Source organism: Anomaloglossus baeobatrachus, chromosome 5 (genome assembly GCF_048569485.1).
Source record: "Anomaloglossus baeobatrachus isolate aAnoBae1 chromosome 5, aAnoBae1.hap1, whole genome shotgun sequence".
Taxonomy (NCBI): Eukaryota; Metazoa; Chordata; class Amphibia; order Anura; family Aromobatidae; genus Anomaloglossus; species Anomaloglossus baeobatrachus.
In genome coordinates, this window is record NC_134357.1 from 326528240 (window position 1) to 326552125 (window position 23886).

At 41.4% G+C, this 23886-nt stretch overlaps 1 protein-coding gene across 1 annotated transcript in view; it reads left to right on the forward strand.

Annotated features, from left to right (window-relative positions):
• Positions 1-1025: 1025 nt before the first annotated feature.
• LOC142311405 (BPI fold-containing family C protein-like) overlaps positions 1026-23886 on the forward strand; it is a 50003-nt gene continuing 27142 nt past the window's right edge. The window contains exons 1-8 of the mRNA XM_075349794.1: positions 1026-1110; positions 2723-2844; positions 5922-6033; positions 10825-10953; positions 11038-11193; positions 15547-15610; positions 17915-17975; positions 19436-19527. Coding sequence (XP_075205909.1) covers positions 2739-2844; positions 5922-6033; positions 10825-10953; positions 11038-11193; positions 15547-15610; positions 17915-17975; positions 19436-19527 — 720 coding nt within the window. The 5' untranslated portion in view covers positions 1026-1110; positions 2723-2738. The remainder of the gene's footprint in view (positions 1111-2722; positions 2845-5921; positions 6034-10824; positions 10954-11037; positions 11194-15546; positions 15611-17914; positions 17976-19435; positions 19528-23886) is intronic.

Here is a 23886-nt window from a genome sequence, read left to right on the forward strand (position 1 = left end):
TTTACCAAATTTAATAACCCCAAGTTTGATAACCTATTTTGGTGCTGACGTTCATCCAGTCCCTTAAAGGGAACCTGTCAGGCCCCTTATGCCCTCCAACCCAGCAGCATTCACACATGTATGCCAAAATTCCCTGCCTAACCAGCCCTGTATAATGCTATTTACTAAAATTAATATTTAAAAAAAGCATTTATAAAATGCGCTGTTTCAATGCTAAATAGGCCTGTGACTAGTTGCAGGGGCTTTGTTTCCCCTGACTAGTCGGCCCTCTTTTTGTGTTATCACGCCCCGGTGGGCATGATAATATGATTTCCAAGAACCGACGTCATCACAGCTCCTGGAAATCTTGTCCATACAAGTAGTTTATTACGGCAGAAGCCGAGTGTATGCGTCTTGGCATCAGAGAGGCGCACTGTGCATGATCAGAAGTGCAAAAATTGTAATAAACTGGTGAATGAGGGAGTCTCTTGTTTTTATTTCTTTAATTCTCTATTTTTATGTCTTTCAGGTTTCTTTTGTAGACCACTTTGGATTCCGTGGACTACTTTGGACAAAGCGCCAGAATTGAAGTATCTAATGGACGTGTCACTTCTGGTGTTGCTGTGGGCTGTTATTTTTAGGCTGGGAAGGGCCAAATAACCATGGGTCTTCCCACCCTGATAATATCAGCCCCCAGCTGTCTGTTTTACCTTGGCTGGTTGGGCAAATTTATAATATTATCTCAGCACAGGAACATTTTTTTAAACACATCTTATTGTAGACATTATTATTATTCCAAGATCTATAGATTAAACTAAAACTTTAAAATTAACTTTGTCCGTGGGAAAAAACACCCCTTAAGAATAACAAAATTGCTTAGAAATAAAGATTGTCAAACTAAAAGCAAGTATTTGATATGTATTATTGTCTACTATTTTAGACATAGATATATGAAAATAATGTCTCATGCAACTAACTCCTCCCTATATACACACCCGAAATAAAAGAAGAAGAACCAGATCAGTCATTGCAATGATCATTTATTAGCCTTCTGTCAGTGATCTTCACAAATGAGAAGCAGGTGACACTGCAGTGAGGAACATCTGAGATTGCTTCTGAAATCACGTACAGGTATGTACCCAGACATAGACATTTACATTTGCTTGACACAACGGATAGACCATAGATTTGGTAAGAAGGGGCAATGATAAACATGCAATCAGTAAATCACTAGTCACACAGGACATGGAATATAGAGCCTAGTAACGAGGGAAGAGAGGCGAGGCAGGAATCAACAGACAGAGAATGGGTGAGCTGTATTAGTTTTCTTTACAAAGCTGGTGTTCAAGGTGAGACATCAGAAGGGTTCATAAGAATTTCAAAGCTGAAAGCCATTTTTCCATAGACATAAAAGTTAACCCTTACATGAGATTAAACTCTCACTTTAGATCAGACTGGTACCTTTATTTTCAAGATCTACATGTAAAAAAAAATGTTTAAAGCATTTTCTGTGCATGATATTTCTTTCTGCTTCTATTTATTCATTGGCCAAATTTGAAGCCTTTATTCCAGGCAGAAAGCCTTAAAGGGAACCTGTCAGTTAATTTATGTGTTCTAACCTAGTAGCAGGGTGATGTGTGTGCTAGTAACCCCTTCCTACCAATCCCTGTGTTGTAATATTGTGTAATGTGAATGTATAAAAATGTGTTTTATTACTTATGTGTAGCCTATGTAAATGATCAGAGGCCCTGTGGGCGTGATACCATGGATTTACATCAGCGACGTGACCGTCGCTACTTCAGATCCCACTCACGCGCACTTACCATTCCCGCAGCCTTGTTATCTGGGCGCTTGCTTCTCATCTTCAGACGTGCTCTGCGCATGCTCAGAAGTCTTCTGCGGTTCCGGTCATGCGCTTCTGAAGACGAGAAGCAAGCACACGGATTACAAGGCTGTGGGAATGATAAGTGTTCACGCGCGGGATCTGAAGTAGCGACGGTCACATCGCTGATGTAAATTCATAGTTCCACGCCCACAGGGGCGTGATACCATGAAAAACATGCGAACACCCACAGGGCGATGTGACACCCATGGGGCTAGAGCCCCTGATCATTTACATAGGGTATGCATAAGTAATAAAACACATTTTTATACATTCACATTACACACTATTACAACACAGGGTTGGGTAGGAAGGGGTTACTAGCACACACATCACCCTGCTACTAGGTTAGAACACATAAATGACCTGACAGGTTCCCTTTAAGAATTGAATATTGCTTTTTTTCACACTGAAATGTACACTACAAGCATAGTTTCCTGGTAAAATAAAAAAATAACTTATTCTGTTCAGAAGAGTGATATATATACATATATATATATATATATATATATATATATATATATATATATATATATATATATATATATATATATATCATACATTGGTAGATCAAACTTCTTTATAAATTGATATATTTTCTACCTTTGTATGCACAGTAATTTAAGTCTCAGAATATAAAATTAAGTCAATGGAACTTATACTGTATTCATGCCACATAGTTTGTGACGCTTAGCAAGACAGCATATAAAGCCCCCAAAAATATATGTTTGCTCCGAAAGCATAAAAGTCAGTAGACGGTGGACAACATCAATCTTATTTATCAACATGTAGGAAAATGAAAAGCTGGTTTAATGACTTTATTATGTTATCTATCACTTTGTGCTGTATTTCATTTGCCAGATATTAAAGGACAAGGATGTGGGTTCCAAATATAATTTTTCTTCTATTAACCCTGTCAACCATTTGCTATGGAAGCAATCCTGGGGCCAAGATTCTCATTACAGAACAGGGCCTGCAAAAAGGTATGTAATCAAATTATATATTTAGTTACTTAATATTAACTATAAAAAAAGTTGTAAATTATATATTTGGGTATATATATGGTTTAATTATTAAATTACTAAAAGGTTAGCTTCCAATTACCCTTTATTCATTGTGCAAGTAGATCCGACCCATATAATATACTGTAGGTTTCTCGTTTTTGAACCTCCTATCTTGTTATAGAGGCCATGTTTCTATTTAAAAGGTTGTTAATAAAATTGTAAATTATATCCTACCCATACTATAGGGGAAAATTTAATAATGTCTTGGGGTCTAACTGATCAAGAAGAACAAGAAAAGACTAAAGTTTGGGCATGTGCACCTCTGTTCCATTATTTACTGGATTGCCAAAGATAGCTAAGCTTTTCTTCATTGAGACAGGCACATATGTGGCCCTTGAAAGAGGATGTTTTCTTAGCTTTCATGCCATGGCACTGTCAGTGTGAGAGAAGAGGTTGTAGAATAGATCCAACAGTGCCATGAGATTAGAGCTGCAGTTGCAGAGGTGTTTGTAATGACACAGCTCTGCTCTACCCCTCTAATTTGCTTGTAATAACATTAGATACTGGCTGTAAGGTCATTTAGGAAAGTAGAGCAGTTTGTCATTATGTGTCTCACAAAAAAAAATTCTTCTGACATTCTCTAGGAATATGTTCTTTATTTTACCTTGCATGATGCCTTCCTGTAAATGAATGATCAATGTCAAGCAGGGTGGAAAAAAATCTCTGCTCACACCCAGTTGGTCTTAGCAGAAATTAGAAGCTAAGCTTTAGAAGTTAATATCTGTACAATGGAGATGAGAAAATAAAAAAATGAAAATTATGATTTGTATAGCTCTGCAACCCATATTCCAAGATATGGTCAATTTAACATGTTCAAACTGGTAAAATGTCCTCTTTAAAGAAGCACTCCAAATAACAGTGTTTTTAATTAAATGTTTGTGTATTTGCATGTAGTATTGTGTGAATGTATTAATATACTCTCATGAACATCACCCCTCTTCAGGTTATGTGTACAATGTAAGCTTTTGGGATACGGATTGAGTGCCATTCTGCTCCACTTGTAGGTGATGTCACCACAATATCTACTGTCTGGGTCACTCCAGGCTCTAAGGCCACGTGCACACTTTTGAGTATTTGGTGTGTTTTTTACCTCAGTATTTGAAAGCCAAAACCAGGAGTGGAACAATCAGATGAAAAGTAGAATAGGAACACGGGCACTACTTCTGTATTTTTTACCCACTCCTAGTTTTGGGTTACAGATACTGAGGTAAAATACTCACCAAATACTCAACATGTGCATGTGGTCCTAGAGTGAGCAGGTTGTTTCTTTAAAATATAAGCTTATAGAGCCTCGTTCTCTCACTTCATAGACTTACATTGGGAAAGCCACATCCGGGTCATGCAGGATGCAGTGTGACATAGAAGTGGCTTTTACGATGTAAGTCTATGGAGTATCAGAACGAGGCTCCATAGGGTTAATTGTAAAATATACATTATTATATATATTATATATATATAATATATATATATATATATTATATATATAATATATATATATATATATATATATATATATATATATATATATATATATTATATATATATATATATATATATATATATATATATTTCAATAGGGTGCAGATGTGCAGTGCTTGGTCATGGCCACTATTCTATCGATACAGCTGTGTCTTCAGGATAGGTTATCAATGTTAAAGTCCCCTTTAAGTTGACACATACAAATTAATAGTATTTATGTGATTCCAAGTCCATTAACAACAAAATATCTGTAGTCACTCTCCTCTGGTCATGGTTCTAGATAATGTATTATCTATTGAATTTGAATGATTTAATTTGCATTCTTGATCAATTCTTAAGGGTACCTTCACACTTAGTGATGCAGCAGCGATCCGACCAGCGATCTGACCTGGTCAGGATCGCTGCTGCATCGCTACATGGTCGCTGGTGAGCTGTCAAACAGGCAGATCTCACCAGCGACCAGTGAACAGCCCCCAGCCAGCAGCGACGTGCAAGCGACGCTGCGCTTGCACGGAGCTGCCGTCTGGAAGCTGCGGAGACTGGTAACTAAGGTAAACATCGGGTATGGTTACCCGATGTTTACATTAGTTACCAGCGCACAGCTGTGTGTGCAGGGAGCAAGGAGCCGCGCACACTGAGCGCTGGCTCCTTGCTCTCCTACCATAGCTACAGTACACATCGGGTTAATTAACCCGATGTGTAATGCAGCTACATGTTCAGAGAGCAGGGAGCCGCGCACACTGCTTAGCGCTGGCTCCTTGCTCTCCTAGCTGCTGTACACATCGGGTTAATTAACCCGATGTGTACAGCAGCTACATGTGCAGCGAGCCGGAGCCGGCAGCACAGGCAGCGTGAGAGCTGCAGAGGCTCGTAACTAAGGTAAATATCGGGTAACCACCTTGGTTACCCGATGTTTATCTTGGATACAGCTTACCTCAGCTGTCAGATGCCGGCTCCTGCTCGCTTCATTTGTCGCTCTCTCGCTGTCACACACAGCGATCTGTGTGTCACAGCGGGAGAGCGGCTTTGAAGAAAACGAACCAGGGCTGTGTGTAACGAGCAGCGATCTTGCAGCAGGGGCCAGATCGCTGCTCATTGTCACACACAGCGAGATCGCTAATGAGGTCACTGCTGCGTCACAAAAAGCGTGACTCAGCAGCGATCTCGGCAGCGAGCTCGCTGTGTGTGAAGCACCCCTAAGACTTGACAATGTTGTCTTTGGAGTTGAATAGCTCCATATCAATTCTGTAGTCTGATTAGAGACCTGCATTTGATAAGAAACACTTATACCCAATGAGTACCTGCACATATTACCTAATACATAGCAGAGAAACTACACATATATAACATATAGTATGTAAATGTTCTACAGTACAACAAATAACACAAAAAACATAAATATTTAATCTTTATTTTGTTTTTGTACCAGATGTATAACATTTCTTTTCAAAACAACCCATTTATAAGAATAAATATTTCTACAAAACAAAGTAACATTACTCTATATTATTTGATAGGCGTTGAATATCTGGTGAATCAAATGATGTCAAATAACACTGATTTCAAACTACCAAATATGGCCGGGACAGAAAATATAGCATCTGAAGATATGAACTATGAGTTCACACAGTGAGTAAACAGTTTGGAAATACTGATATAGTCAAGGCTGAAAGTGTTGGCACTCTTGAAACTATACCAGAAAATGCAGTATTTATTCCAGAAGATTATTGCAATTACACATGTTCTGTTATACACATGTTTATTTCCTTTGTGCATATCGGAATAACACATAAAACCCTAAAAAATAAAAAAGCAAACTGGCCATAAATTAACTTTACACAAAATTTCAAAAATGATCTGGACAAAATTGTTGGCATCTTTTCAAAATCGTGGGCACACGACTTTGTTTCAAGCATATGATGCTCATTCAAACTCACCAGTGGCAAATAACAGGTGTGGGCAACATGAAAATCATATCTGAATCCAGATAAAAAAAGGGAGAATTTGACTCAGTCTTTGCATTGCATGTTTGTGTGTGCCACACTAAGCATGGAGAACAGAAAGAAGAGAAGAGAACTGTATGAGGACTTGAGAACAAAAATTGTGGAAAAATATCAATAATCTCCAGAGATCTTGATGTTCCTTTGTGCAGAGTACACAACATAATCAAGAAGTTTACAAGTCATGGCACTGTAGCTAATCTCCCTGGATGTAAGAAGCAGAGAAATTGATGAAAGGTTGCAACGCAGGATAGCTCAGATGGGGGATATGCAGCCCCAATTAAGTTCCAAAAAATTCAAGCTGTTCTGCAGGCTCAGGATGCATCAGTGTCAGCGCAAACTATCCATCTACATTTGAATGAAAGGAAAAGCTATGTCAGGAGACCCAGGAGGACACTGCTGACATAGAAACATAAAAAAGATGGACTGCAGTTTGCCAAAATCTATGTAAGCAAGCCAAAATCCTTCTGGGGAAGCATCTTGTAGACAGATGAGACCAAGGTTGAGCTTTTGAAAAGGCACATCAGTTTACTGTTTACTGAAACTGAAATGAGGCCTACAAAGAAAAGAACAGAGTACTTACAGTGAAATATGGTGGAGGTTCAAAGATGTTTTGGGGTTCTTTTGCTGTCTTTGGAACTGAGTGCCTTGATTGTGTGAAGGCATCTGGAAATCTTAAGATTACCAAAAAATTTTAGATTGCAATGTAGTGCCAAGTGTCAGAAACGTGGGTTTGTGTCCTGGGTCATGGGTCTACCAGCAGGTAAAGGACCCGAAACATACTTCAAGAATCACCCAGAAATGGAAGGAAACAAAGTGCTGGAGAGTACTGAAGTGGCAGCAATGAGTACAGATCTAAATCCCATTGAACACATGAGGAGAAATCTTAAAATTGCTGTTGTAGAAGGCGCCCTTCAAATATGAGAGATAGAGCAGTCTGCAAAAGAAGAGTGGTCCGAAAATTCCAGTTGAGAGGTATAAGAAGCTTGTTGATGGTTATAGGAAGTGATTGATTGCAGCTATTTATTGTAAAGGGAGTGCAACAAAATAATAAATTGAGGCTGCCAACAATTTTGTCTTGCCCATGTTTGGAGGGTTGTGTGAAATTACGTCAAATTTTCCTTTTTTTCTCTTATTTATTTGTGCTATTGCAATACAGAAAACAAATAAACATGTCATGTGTATAACAAAATGTGTAATTGCAAAAATGTTTGCTCCCCACTATCTGATCGAGTGGGGATTATTTCAGTACCCAATAATACTTACACTCGTATACTGTCTGATCACTTTTTCATCCTATGACGTTTGTGAACTCTGATTTTATCTAGGGTCAGCAGGGGTGGGATTCAGCCGGTTCTGTCCGGTTCTGGAGAACCGGTTGTTAAAATAGCAGCCGGTTCCCAGAACCGGCAAGAAACAGCTCTGGAGATCCGGTTCCCTGCTGTATTCATTTGTGTTAGTGTCTCTTTAAGACACTAGCACAAATGAATCTGCATACCTCCGTGCCGCACTTCCTGGTTCAGTGCAACCTCGGCTCACTGACCCGGCGTGCAGCGACGCGATGACGGGGCCATAATAGGATGGGATCTCCAGGGGAGAAAGGGGGCATAATAGGATGGGATCTGCAGGGGGAAAGGGGCCATAATGGGATGGGATCTGCAGGGGAAAAGGCCATAATGGGATGGGATCTGCAGGGAGAAAGGGGCCATAATAGGATGGGATCTGCAGGGGAGAAAGGGGCCATAATGGGATGGGATCTGCAGGGAGAAAGGGGCCATAATATGATGGGATCTGCAGGGAGAAAGGGGCCAGAATAGGATGGGATCTGCAGGGGGAAAGGGGCCATAATAGGATGGGATCTGCAATGAGAAAGGGGCCATAATAGGATGGGATCTGCAGGGAGAAAGGAGCCATAATAGGATGAGATCTGCAGGGAGAAAGGGGCCATAATAGGATGGGATCTGCAGGGAGAAAGGGGCCATAATGGGATGGGATCTGCAGGGGAAAGAGGCCATAATGGGATGGGATCTGCAGGGGGGGAGAGACCACATGGGATGGGATCTGCAGGGGGGGAGAGACCACATGGGATGGGATCTGTATGGGGAAGGTCGTCCGTTCCAATTTAGCAATAATTTTTAGTAATTTTTAAAAACTGTAGAAAAACCATTTAATATAATATGACTGACAGTGACGGGAACAACTGGTACTGGACAGGAGAGTGACGGTAGAGGAGGGGAAGAAGGGGAAAGAGATGATACTTTAAATTACTTGTATTTTTGGTTGAGGAAAGTGCGTGAAAATGGGTGTGGCTAACAAAGTGGGTGTGGTTACAGAATGGGTGTGGTTTTCAAATGGGCGGGGTTTACAGATAACCTGTTGTTAAAAATTTGAATCCCACCCCTGAGGGTCAGGGATATGTGTTCACATATCTATTTATCAAGATTTAGCTATGTCTGATTAAGAGGTATATTTTAATAAACACAGAGGAAGAAGGAGTAATAGAGAGCTGGCCCTTATTATACAGGCCACCTAGAAACCATGTACTATCATCTGAAACACACAATAATAGTTATGCCGGGGCCACACGGGGCACTAGTGCGATCCTCGCATTACACTCGGCTCACGCTGGCAGCACAGCAGAGCCGAGTGTCATGCTAGTGTCCCTGCGACTGAGGTCCGACTGTGCGAGCGACACTTGAATGGGTGCGAGAGAAAGAGTCTCGCTTTACAATCGCAGAATGCTGCGATTGTTTCCTCGGTCCGATTAAAGCTGAGAAAATAATCGCTCACGTACGCTGACACACAGGCTAAAATTGGACTAGTGGAATCCGATGTTTTATCGCACTTCACACGAACCATTTTTCTCGCCATGTGGCTTAGGCCTTACACATGAGATCAGGGGTTAGAAATAGGGATGATCGAATACTTCGATTATTCGGCTTCGCGAAGATTATTCGAATACCTCGTCGCTATACGCGAATATTCAGTGCGCAATGTAAGTCTATGGGAAACCCGAATAACAACTATACGGTACTATCCAGGCTTTCCATAGACTTACATTGCGCATCGAATAGTCGAATAGTGGCGAGGTATTCGGAAAATATTTGCGAAGCTAAATATTTGAGGTATTCGATCATCCCTAGTTAGGAACCTTTTTTCTTTGAGCCATGAACGCCACATATATTAAAATGTAATTCCGTGAGAGCCATACTCACCGGGGGGAGCGATGGTAGTGGATCGGCTCAGAAGGTCCTAGGAGGCAGGGTAGGTCATGCTGCGGGCACGGAGGAGGGGGCATTGCGACTCAAGAGGGTCAATGTGCAGAGGGTCGGCGATACTGCTATGGGCTTGTGGGGTGTCATGGCAACAGGCGCCTTTGATCTGCTGGCGTGCTGCTTTGAATCTCCCGCAGTTGACAAGATCGACTTCAATAAAATGGCTGCAGCACGTGCGCAGATCGATGCGATGGCCTTCAAGAAAATAACCACGGAGTTCTATCTGTGGCCATTTTCTTGAAGTCGATCTTATCAACTGCGGGAGATTCAAAGCAGCCTGCAGTCCACGGCAACACCCCACAAGCCCGCAGTATCGCCGACCCTGCACCACGAATGCCGCCCCTGTAAGCCATATGTGGGGTGTAAGACACCCCCCCATTTTTGCCCCCAGTTTTGGGGGAAAAAAGTCCATCTTATAAATCGGAAAATACGGTATTTTTTTATTAACCCTAGAACGCATACCTGGGGCCTCGCAGGCCTGCTAGGTTACTTGTAAGTACTTTTTTTGTTTTATGCACATAATTATAATGTTTTAATATACACATTGAAAAGTATTTCTATTAGAGTTACTCCATGTTATTTACACACAGGCCTATAAGGCCCCGGGTATGTGAAAAAGTAGATATCTCTGTGATTGCGTGTTCTAGGTTTAAAGATTTGTCTGCAAGCCAGATGCAGCCATCAAAAGAGCCACATCTGGCTCGCGAGCCATAGGTCCCTGACTCCTGCATTAGATATTCATGGAAAAGATGAAGACTTTCTCTAAAGCTGGAATACTGACTACTGACACTGACCATGACCGATTCTTTTTTCTCCCGACATTAAAGGGTGCTTTACACGCTGCGACATCGCTAGCGATCTCGTCAGTGATGTGACACGCCAGATCGCAGATGTGACCGGAACTATGAAAACGACCTATGTGCGATGTCGGCAGATCGCATCTGCAATCTGGCGTGTCACATCGCTAACGAGATCGCTAGCGAGATCGTAGCGTGTAAAGCACCCTTTACTATCAGGTTTGGTTTGTTACACCTATATTAGAAATATATGTGGCACCCTAACACTGTCAACTGATGAAGAAGAAAATATACTAATAATATAACAAAGCTGCAATTAACCCTCTTGCTTTGTGTTCATCTGTTTAGGATACGAATAGTAAAGTTTCAGCCTGGAACTATTTCTTCTCAGTGGGTTCCTGAGACCGGAATGCATGTATTAATGGAAAATGGCAAAACTGTAATCAACGCTAACTGGAAACTAGAAAGCTGGCTAATGTAAGCATGTCAATGGCTGGAAATTGGCGCTGCATTTTAAAAGTGAAACAGTAAAAATTAACGATGTTTTTATTTTAATTTCAGTAATGATAGTGGATCGTGTGTGCTGAGCTTAAGTGGGTTATCTATCAACATTATGATGGGCATTCGGCGAATCGATCCAGGTGTACCCTCCATATACCTGCTTGACTGCCAGTCTAGTATTCAAGATGTTGATGTCCAGATTCTGGGTGGAGTGAGGTAATAAAACTTGAATGGCCGTATTTAGTATATATATATATATATATATATATATATACATACTACAGCACTACATAATATTTACTGTAATTAAACATACTGTTAAAGGGTTATTCCCATCTCCAAGATATTATCCCAATATGTAGTAGTTTGCATAATAATATTAGCAAAAAACTCCAATGACAAATGTAGTATAGTTCTCCTGATTTATGTCACTTACCTCATGCGCAGGGCATTGCAGTAGCTTATGTATATAGATACAGTTAGTTGCTCGTGTTCGTAACCATGGATACCTAAGCTCCTGGAATGCCCTGCACATGAGCTAAGAGACATAGTGAATCAGAAGATCTATACTACATTTCTACCTGGAGGTATTTGCTAATTATTATTACAACTACTACATATTGTCATAGGATATTGGAGATAGGAATAACCCTTTAAGCATACCTACCAAATTTGAAAGGACATAACGATAGTCTGAAAGGAGTATAAAGTAAACGTTAGGCAAAATAGAAGGACTGCTTCCCAGAGGCAGAACATGTAGATAAAGTGATGGTTGTCCAGCACTCAGAATAAGAAGTAATTTCTTTATTTCATCAAAGAGGAGTGGAAAAACCTCTTTTACTTACAGCGTATTGTAGAGTGGAGCCGGGTGATGACCGGTAGGGCTCCACTCCCCTTTACTAGATTGCACCTGTGTATGTGTTCTGCCCCAGCGGGAGGTGTGACACTTATGCGGGATTTACGCGAGACAACTGATCGTGAGATGCATCGTCAGGATCACGGTTTTCGTGACGCACATCCGGCATCGTACACGACGTCGTCTTGTGTGACACCTGTGAGCGACGCAGTATCGCTCACAAATCGTGAGTCGTGTACTGGTCGTTTAATTTTAAAATATCGTTTATTTTTACTAGTGCAGGTTGTTCATCGTTCCCGTGGCGGCGCTCCGTGTGAAACCATGGGAACGATGAACACAGCTTAACTGCGTCCCGCGGCACCCACCGGCTATGCGGAAGGAAGGAGGTGGGCAAGATGTTTACGTCCCACTCATCTCCGCTGCTCCGCTTCTATTGGCTGGCTGCTGTGTGACGTCGCTGTGACGCCAAACGTCCCTCCCCCTTCAGGAAGAGGATGTACACTGCCCACAGCGAGGTTGCACAACAGGTAAGTACGTGTGATGGCGCTTTAACGGCTTTGTGCGACACGGGCAGCGATTTGCCCGTGACGCACAAACAACGGGCGGGTACGATTGGTCGATTCGTGTAAAGCCCGCATTACTTGGGTCTTTTGGGGTGCGTTCACCACCCCACTGCCGGTCACCATCCTAGACGTAGCAGAGCAACACATCACACAGAGAGATTATGTGCAACACAACAACAAATGTTTTATTTGACTTAATCTTAATCGTGTTGACAGACATGGCCACCTTGTTTATACACCTGTTCTGCCGCTGTCTTACTTTACGGTTTTTCTTGCTCTAGCCCTCACCCAGGGTATTAGCCTTCCAGTAGCTGAGTCTTGACTTCTACTTCTTTCAATTCTCATTCCTGTGGCTTTTCTACTCTGTTTCCAAAGCCCTTGAACAGCTTTCTAGTCAGACCACATAGAGGGTACCTCCTGGTTCCGTGATGGACTTTAGTACAGAGCTTGTCCTTGCTTCAGCAACACTTGGCAGAACTGACTCACTTCCTGGCCTGTCTGGCTAACCAACCCTCTGCTCTCTCACACTCCTCCATGCTGTGCTCTATGCTTCCTCTGTAACCTGGGAATCCAGCGGCACTATTACATCTTTTCACTAACAAAGTCCATCTAGTTCCTTCCCTATCTGTATTTTTTGGGTAATTTCTAGTAGCCTTCTTAAATGGTATTGTTGGTAGTCGGTTTCCTGTGAATACCTGTAATGATTTCCTCTGATTGCACATCTCCAACCAAATTCAAATCCCAAAAATGTATAAAACTTTGACAAGATTGAAATCTAAAATGAAGATTTAGCAGATTATCTTTCAAATAAAAGATTTAAGCTGGTACAGGGGATTCATGATCCTCCCAGATAATGAAGATATCATCTATGGATTATCCGTACCAGCAAGTAGATCTCAAAAAAGGATTGTGTTCAGAAACAAGTAAAGCTCCTTCCACCATGCCATATACTCGTATTTTAATCTATGTGCAGTTTTTATTCAAGACCCTGGGCATTCATTGAGGTTTGTAATACACTAGGGGTAAGAGTGAATTTTCGGATCAAATCGGGTTGATTGTTTAAAATTTTTATATCATGTACAGTATATTCTGATGAAATAAAGAAGAACTGACTTTTTATCCTGAGTGATGGACTACCCTCACTTTAGCTACATTTTATGTCCAAATAATTTAACATAGAAAATCTGACAATGACAAAGCCCCTATTCATCAAAATCAGTTCTGTACACACCAGTCTTCATTAGGATGTGTACTAGAGTCAGATGCTCCTGAGTCATTGAGAGGTACATGCCTCTCAATGAATCAGGAGCATCGGACAAGTGGCGTGCACCTCTGTGTGCCTCGCTACTAATATTACTTCAGATGGAGATTGAAGTAAGATTTCTGGCATAAGGAGCTCCACAAGTAGTCATGAATTAAACCAGCTGTGGCATCACACCCCATCTCGCCCTATCTATGCTCATTTTATGGTATCAGAAAAACTAAAAGAATGATCCAGAGTATAGGTTGGTATATTTGCAATAGAAATACATTCACACTGTGGCCATTTCATAAACAAAACCGAAGCGAAAAAAACATATAGCCTACAATAAAGTAAATAAGTTAATACTGTAGTAGTAGTAGTAGAGGTAGTGGTAGTAGTAGTAGTAGTAGTACAATTTAAGTAACATAGGACACTTGGTAAACCCTGATCAAAGAGCATAAAAACCATGCCACCACAAAACAAGGTGTGCCAAATCGGGACAGTCCTACTCTACTTTTAAAACCTTACCTTGCGTCAGTGACATCAATATGAATAAGGGTAGAGAAATGTAGCGCTCTGACTACAGTACCATGGTAGGCTATATACAGTCAATGAAGTGTTTAGCTTAGAGAGAGGGATCACCCCCATTTTTATACCGTCCAAAAAAATAAACAAACGAATACTTGCTCAGCTTGTATTTTTCTGTTGGGTTTTGTCTGAAAAACGGCCACGGTGTGAATGTGCTCCTACTGAACATATACCAACTGATACTCCGACTCATTCTTTTGTTTTTTTCTCTGTTTTTTTTTTTTTTTTTTACTATGTGGGTGTTGTTTTACCCTCTGAGCTTGACACTTCTTCTATATAGCTGTCCAGGAAAGGTGTTTGCAGGTTGGGTCTTTACTTTCTCTGCCCTTATTTACACTTATGTCACTGATGCAAGGTAAGGTTTTAATACTAAAGATTGGACTTGCCTGATTGGGCACACCTTGTCATGGTGGGATGGCATTTACGCTTTTTCATCAAACAGTGTAAACCAAGTACCCTATGTTATTTAAATGTACTACTACTATTTACTTATTAAACTTTATTAGGCCTCTTTTACACATCAGTGAAAAACACACACGTTTTCACTGATATGTTAAAGACACATATGGCCCTCCATGTGCACACGTGTGTTATCCGTGTGCTATCCGTGAGAGCACATGGAGAGCAGGCCCTCCTATACTCACCTATCCATGATCCTGCTGTCCGTGGTGCTGATGTCTCCGGCTCTCCTGTTTCCGGCCGCTGCTGTCTCACCGCTGCTGTTACTTCCAGGTCACGGTGCAGTGAATATTCATGAGCATAATTAGCTAGCCTGGAAGCAGGGGACAGCAGCAACCAAAAAACAGCATCGCTGGAGACAGGTGAGTATAAACATAATTTTATTTCAAAGATACATGTTTTATCTGCTACATGTTACATGGACCACATCACTGTGTGGTCCATGTGACATCAGTGCTCCCGGAGAAAAACAGACTTGTTCCATGTGGAACACACAGACATGTGTTTTTGCACCGCTTAGAAACACGGTCAGTGACAAATCACTGATGTGTGTGCAGACCCATTGATTTTAATGGGTCTGCGTTTGTCAGTGATTCTGGTACGTATAAAACCAGTAACGTACGTAACAGAATCACAGACGTGTGAAGGAGGCCTTATAGTGTATATGCTCATTTTGTGTTTTTCTCTTGGGTTTTACCATTTTGGCAAAGTTAGGTGACACTGACATGAAATTTTCAAAAGTCACAACATTTTCAAGGCAATTTACACCAGAATTTTAGTATAATCACATTTATGAATCGGAGCCTAAGTTTCTGCAATCTTCTATGCATTTCTTGAAAGAATTATTTTCTGTTTTCTAGCTATATCTTTGACAGCCTAAAAGAACCCATTCAACAAGTGGTCAAACGAAGTGTTACCCAGCAGGTGAGCGTCTCAATAGCTCATATAACTATAGGTGGAAGTTTAGGTGCAGTATTCCTAATAGATAAATGATTATACCCTTTGTAGTAAAGGGGTTGTCTTATCAGGTCAACACATTCCATGCATTATTGGAAACAATCAGACTCTGGTCATGGATATGCATTACATGGATTGGCATTCATCATGTAATGCTCATTCACCTGCAGCAGCAAATGCTGGGAAAATCTTTGCCTGGGTGCGACTGCCCTCGTGATAGCCATTAAAATAATGCTGTGCATGCAATAAACTGATATCTGGGATTGTATTTATGAAAAATTAATACTTCGTCTGATTTTAGCTATGGACATGTAGCCTTATTATTTTATAAACAATTATCTAGATGCAGCCAAACCCTATGTAGTATAATATTTGTATGCATTTAGACAACATATATTGTAAAAATAATGAAATGCATAAAAGACAATTCCTAACCTGGTGCTTAATGTGGACTTCTTGCAGTAATATGTCTGTATTGTGAGGACTCTCCTATTAGGGAATTGTTGTTTGTGTAATTCCTTACAGGCGGTAATCCCTTTCCGCCATAGCCAGTTTTTATTTTTACACACGTTTTTGTCTTCCCCTACTTCCAAGAGTCATTATACCTTTCTCTCCCATTAACATAGCTTGCTTTTTGTTGGATGGGTTATAGATGAAATAGCATCATTCATTGTAACATAAAATGTACTTGAAAACAGTGTGGTCCAATGGGGAAAAATATGTACTGGATTTTTCGGATTATAAAAATCACTTTTCCTCCCAAACTTTTGGGAGAAAAATAAGGGGTGCATTTTAAAATCCGAATGTTGCTTACCGGGGATGGTGGAAATTGGTCGCAGGAGCCTTACCGCGGGTACTGTGCTGCGGCCGATTGGAGGGCGCTGTGCTGAAGCTGCAGGTGCTGTGCTGGAGCTGCAGATGCTGTGCTGGAGCAAGGGAGCAATGCTGTTCTGGGTCTGCGGGCGCCATTGTGAAAATGTTGGCGGTGCGGACTTCAAAATAATGTCACCCGGAGGAGGTCTTGGCTTATGATCTCATCTGCACACACACCACTTCCCGGTGCAATTTTCCTTACGTCCACTGCTGGGAGAGCAATAGGCTGGAGGCGGTGTATGTGCAGATGAGTTCTTGAGCATAGAGCTCCATCTACGCATGCGCCGACTCTAAGCGCCATTATTTGAAGTCTGCACCGCCAACATTTTCAGGATGGCGCTCACAGCCTCAGCACAGCACAGTGCCCTTGACCTGTAGACCCAGCACAGTACAGCTCCAGCATAGCAACCGCAGCACCAGCATAGCGACTGCAGCATCGCCCTATTCCACCACCTTCCTGTGATCCCGCTCCACCACCACTACCGCCCACTCCTGGTAAGGCACCACCGGATTGTAAGACACAACCCATTTTTTATTTACCTTTTTTCATCTAAAGTTGGTCATTTTTACAATCGACTTGAGTAGACATATGCTGAGACCCATACACATTTTTTATTTTTCCAATATTGGAGTTGTATGAGATATTGATTTTTGAATGCCAACACTGAAGATTTGTTTGACGCCATGATGTGATATTTCGGTTACTTTTTATTGCATTTTTTAGGTATGTGCAGCACTTGAAAAACTACAAATCGAGTTGATCGATTGGCACTTAAGTGGTTAAACAGCAGCAATCAGAGTTGTTATAGGCAGATGTCAGCTGCAGATCCTGAGCCCGCCCCATGCATGCACCCATTAAAGACAACACAATTTTGAGCTAATGTCAGCTGTTGACTATTTGCAACAAAACGTTTGGGGGTTCTGCGATCACGTCCCAATATCTTAGCAATTTCAAGAATGCTGCATCCTTCTGTAAGACTTAACAATTTTTGACTTTTCAGATTCTGTTAAACCTTTTTGTGGCCCATTTTGCCTGAGGAAAGCAAGCTGCCTAATAATGTTGCACATTTTGATAAACAGTGATGATATTCTTAGGTCTCACCCTTCCTCATTACACGAATGCACATAACCAGGTGTTCAAAAATCTACATAAAAATGATGATATGGTCAAATACCTGTGCACAAGGTGAATATTGAGGGATAGATTAAATATAATTTTATATATATATATATATATATATATATATATATATATATATATATATATATGCCTGAGAATACTCCAGACTCACCTCCAATGTAAGCAAGAAGAGATGTGTGCAAACCGTCAACCATATACATATATTTTACTATGTGGATTATAATAGGTCATGTAATAATCTACTATCTCTATTACAGCTGTGTTCATCTATGAGAAATGAAGTAAAGAAATGGGATCAGTCATTTAGTCAGTTAAATTGTAAGTATGAAATAGGCACTGCCAAAATGGGTACAAAATGGTTGGCAACACGTCAGTGCCCCAGACACTTTATTTGTCAGGATTGTTCAAATATCACTTGCCGTGTACAATTAGTTGTTAGAATGTAACATGGATAGCTGTGGGCGGGGTCATTGTCTCTTGCGCTCCGGCACATTAAATGAAGGTGTGGGTCCTGGCTGGGTGTGTGGATTTCATATAAAGGGGCGCTATGCTATTGCAAGCCGCATGCTACCAATGACTTGCGCTGGCTAGGATCAGATGTTGGACAGTTTAATGAGGCAGACCACCACTTAAAAATAATTTTTTTACTTAACAGTAACTTGGTGAGGAAAAGCAGCTTAAAGAACATCTTCATCACATTATGTAGCATTTCCATGCAAAGCATTTTCACACACAATCTTAATTCCCTTTCTCTTTACTCACTGGTGATTCTCTTACACATCAATCTTTATTGCAACCCAGCTCCTTTCTACAGTCCAATTAGTGAAAGTCCTATTCTCAATCCTGTGTTTCTGCATCTTCTTCCTCTGAAAGGAATTTATTTGCCAGTATGGCCGGACCCAAGCTTCACGTTCTAGTGATGCCTCTGGAACTCCCACCCGGGACACTCTTTTTGTCTCACGTTCTTGACCAGGCCCCTTACCTTTCTGAATTATAAATAAGGGGCTGTACTGCTAGGCATCCTATCCCAGGACTCGTCTCCTCTCAATCACAGACATCCTATACCAAGACCCGTCTCCTCTCAATCACAGGCATCCTATCCCAGGACCCATTTCCAGTTGATCATTCTGTCCTTTGGTCAACTCTCTCTCTCTTTCTCCACTTTACTCAGGATATTGCTATCCTACGTCTCAAACTTTACTCACTTGAGAGACACCCACGTCATGCGGCTCTGCTCACGAGTCAGATGAAAGGTGTGTTTCTAGTACATGCTGGGCCCTATCTAATTTCCTGACTCTTTCCCTTCAGTTTAGCCCTTCCCCCTCTGGGCTAGTCCCAAACATTAACTCTAACTCTCCATACTGATGGATAAAAAAAAAATCCAAGACAATAACTCTTCATAATACACATTACACATCATAACAGTACTAGTTTCTTCAAGGAGGAACGTGGTCATTATGTCCACCTCCCTACTATTACTTAATATTATTGTTGCATTTACATTAGTAGCTAGTCAGAGCCGTCAGTTTTTCCTGTGCCGGAATCATTTAGTAACTATTGGGGAGTTATAATCTGCTCTCTTAGCCAGACTATGCAGCTCACCAATCCTTTCCAAAACCATGATTGATGCTACTGCAGCCACCAATGATATTTTAGGATGAAACTGTAGTCTGACATTATCTTCTATGCCCAAACTGTCTATTCCTGAACCTAATATTATTATTTTAAAAAAATATATTAACTAATAGATTTATATTATTTTATTACATTTCTTTCAGTGAATTTAACTCTAAATCCTTTAATCAAGTTTGACCTATCACTTGTGGGTAATCCAGAAATTTCTGACCACTATGCTAACATGGGACTAAAGGTAAGAGATTCTATCTGCCGTACCATCTCCAAGATTTGGTAAATTATCATTCCAAAGGTTCATTTCTTACCACTACTTAGAGAAATCAGTTGTTTGTATTGTCCAGATTCAGCATCTAAAAGTCATTAACTGTAATATTATACTATTTTGCAATATTTGCTGTCTCTCCATAAAAGCTTTCATTGTGTATGCCCTAGGGGAAAAAAACTTTTCTGATTTTTGTAACCCATTAGTGACCAGCCCTAAATAGGCCTTAAAGGGGTTTATCATTAAAAACAAGTTATCGCCTATCCACAGCATAAGTGATAACTTGTATTGGTAAGGGTCAAACCGCTGAGACCACAGTGATTGGGAAAAGTGTTGGAACTTTTATCCTCTTCAGAATGGAAAGGCATTGTGCATTCTTGACCGCCTGATCAGTAAGGCATCACCTATCCTGTGGTTGAGTGAAAGCGGACAATTTGTTTAGCTTTTTGCCTGTCTTTTCAGTAGCTTTTTTTATTGACATGGCTATATTAGGCTTTGTTTTCACACAGCAAATTGTATTATTATTGAAATGTGTTGGAGCACATATACATTGCTATGTAATTTGCTTTATCTAATTATTTTGAGACGCAATATAGAAAAATGCATGTTTTGATTTAATTTATTTTAATTTTTACTGGCCCGCAAATAAGGTAAATTACCGTAATTTGCTAAAATTTCACAGTTGCGTAAATATCTAATATGTATAGATTCACTTTGTTATATGTAAATAAAGAAACACTCAATTTGAAAAAAATAAGATTAAAAAAAGATGGTTTTTTATTTTTGGGATGTTTTATTCTTAATTATCATTTTAATTTTCAGATATTTTATATCTATATCATTTTTGTATTTTTAAGTTTGGTTATTGCTTTTTCCACTGTAACTTATTTATTGGAGCCTCAGTTACAGAGGCCAACACCTCTCAAAAGTGATTGAAAGAACAGGGAAATCTGATCGAGGTCTGCTAGGATCAAGCAGCTCTGCTATGCCAGGCAGCGACCCTTTGATCATGTGATTGCCTCATCCTACAGAAGCATTTACAATGTACATGCTTCTGTTTACTGAATTTACTCTTTAAAAACTGTATAACTGGCAGAAGAGGTGACAGAAGGGGTAATACACTGCTTCTGTCTTCTACCCAGGGACTGAACCTGCTCCTGGGAGATTGCAGGAGCTATAACCCTGTCCTATAAAATTACAATGACTCATCATTGAAGCCAAGGACTAAACACCATAAATGTATGGTGCTTGGTTATTTTAAGTGTAATGAACAGTTTCAGTACATACAATGTTATAGTACAGTTATCAGCTCAGTCTTGTACCCGTGATAAAGTGATACCAAAAGTATATTTTGGATAATCAGAATGCTGTAATAAAAGTGGTTGTCCTGTTTCATTAAATAAATTTCAAACTCTGGATATGCTTTAAAATCTCCAAATAAGCATTAGGGTATATGCACATGTTCAGTATTCCAAGGAAATGGAGGTGATTTCATGAAATCTCGGTGGGTCTAAAGACATTGCTAAATTGTGCCGTTTTGTTGTTTTTTTTGCCTCTATAAACTTCTATGTGGATCCTGAAAAAAAAGCAAGTAAAAAAGAATGCTGTTGCATTTTTAAACAGAGTCAAAGCTTTTCTGTCCTATTTCTGTACTATTATAAAAGCATTAAAAACTTGGATTTATATCTACACCAATTATGCTACATGTGAACACGGTCTCAGTGTTACTGTAATACTATTGTATGTACTGAGGATTTCGATTGCATTAGGGCAATGACAACCAGAGACGAGTTCTTGGTGCAAGAACGTTTATAATATGCAACCGACAATATGTACATAAACAGAACAAAAACACAGTAGAACATAAACACATGAAATACCTTCCAGGATCGGAGCGAAGGGGAATTCCCGGGGCCACACACGGGACTCCCCCAGGGAGACCACCAAGAGCGAACCCCTATACAGGGACTGTCTGGCAATCACCCCAGAAGGCCTAAATGCGCAGCAGCCGGGACACAAAGGGCAATAGGTATAGTCCAAAAATGTCCGTACGTGATGAGAGTCCAGAGTGGTTACGAAACGGAAGGAACCGGGCAGAAGTGCTGACCAAAGACGGCAGACGGAGTCCGGGCACAGCTAGATGAGACCAGGTGAAGTCCAGAGTCGGTGTCGGTTGTTTTTCAAGAGGATCCAAATATCAATCAGGAACCAAGAGTAGCAGGGCAGGAGTACACAGGAAGCAGTATACTCAGACAACTGGACTAAGCTTAGGGGCGGCTTTTAAACAGATGGACAGGAAGTAGGGCAACAGAACAGAAAACTCCATGTTAACAAAGGGCAAGTTCCTTTAACCCCATTACGACCGCGTTACGTTTTAAAACGGCACTAAAAAAGGGTACTTATTCCTTTCTGCCGTTTTAAAACGGCGGTCGGAAAAAAGGATCTAGCGCCCCCCAGAGTCAGAAAATTTCCGGGGTCTCAGCTGCCGGGGGTAGCTGAGACCCTGGAGATCATGATTCGGGCCGGTTTTTCCGGTCCCCGCTCACCTGATGACCGGTATACACCGTATACCGATCATCAAGTTATAGTAAATGACCGCGCCGGTAAAAAATCATTTATCTCCCATCTGGCATGATCAAACATGCCAGATGGGAGATAAATCTTTTTCCCGGTTCCCTCCGGTCCCCTCGGTATCCCCAAAGTGCCCCCCCCGACCCCCAACCCCCTCCCGAAAATCCAAGATGGCCGCGCGCATCGGAGAGCACAGCAGCGCGCCGGCCGCATTTACAGTGTTCCTATGGTTTCTGTCGTATGTGCCATAACACATACGACAGAAACCTGCTCCCTAGGCCCTGCCGGGTCCCCCCCTACCCTCCCCCTGGTGTCCCCCGGTGTCCCCCGGTGTCATACATACCGGAGCGCTGATCCCCCGCGGCCCCCTCCTCCGGCTCCTTCTCTGCAGACTCCGGTCACATGTGCAGAGCAGCTGACAGCTTCCTGTGTTCAGGACGCTGGCTGCAGCTGCTGCTGCACTGAGTCTGCAGCTGTGACCCGGGGAGAGTGGGTGCAGATTCTTTGCACCCACTCTCCTCAAATGGAGGGTCTGCCCTCCTAGAAAATGGGGGATACGTTCCCTGAACGTGCCCCCCATATTCTAGAAGGTCCAGAGGCGACGTGGGACGTCCAAATGGATTACAGTGGATTTTTTTTTTTCTTTTCAATAAATTGGTCAATCAGGGAATGTTTTGGGGAGTGTTTTTTCAAATAAATTTTTTTTTGTTGTCAATTTTTTTTTTATTACTGTCAATTAGTTATGTCGGGTATCTGATAGACGCCGTGACATAACTAATTGCTGGGCTTGATGCCAGGTGACATTACACACCTGGTATCAACCCCATTCATTACCCCGTTAGCCAACGCACCAGGGCGCGGGATGAGCTGGGGCGAAGCGCCAGAATTGGCGCATCTAATGGATGCGCCACTTCTGGGGCGGCTGCGGCCTGCTATTTTTAGGCTGGGAAGAGTCCAATAACCATGGCTCTTCCCATCCTGAAAATACCAGACCCCAGCTGTCAGCTTCACCTTGGCTGGTGATCTAATTTGGGGGGACCCCACATTTGTTTGTTTTTTTTAATTATTTATTTATAAATAATTAAAAAAAAAAAACAGCTTGGGGAGCCCTCCAAATTGATCACCAGACAAGATGAAGCTGTCAGCTGTGGTTTGCAGGCTACAGCTGTCTGCTTTACCCTAGCTGGCTATCAAAAATAGGGGGGACCCCACGTCATTTATTTTAATTATTTTTTTTTTTTTTTGGGCTAAATACAAGGCTAGGCATCCTTTAGTGTCACATGAAAGGCACTAAAGGGCGCCAGCTTAGAATATGCAGGGGGGTGGGACGTTATATATGTTTGACATCTATCCATTCATCCATTGTAGCATTTTAGGCTATGTGCCCACAATCAGGGTTTGCAACGTTTTGGGGGCAGAGTGTTTTCCCTGCGTCCATAACGCTGCGTTGTGCAGTAGAAGCACAGTGGAAGGATTTTTAGAAATCCCGTGCCCACTGTTTCTTTTCTCCGCAGCATAAATCGACCTGTGGCGCAGCTTCCCGAGCCTCAGCATGTCAATTTATGCTGCGGAGATGAGTGTTCTTTGCAGGTAGCATAGAGCTCCACAGCAGCCTGAACCCAAATCGTGGGCATGGGCAGCTGCGTTCTCCCGTGGACAACACTCACATTTCTGCAGGAGGCTGACACTGGGTACTAGACGCCGTGTCGCTGGATCATGGCCACATAGCCTAAAGGCTACTTTACACGCTGCGATATCTGT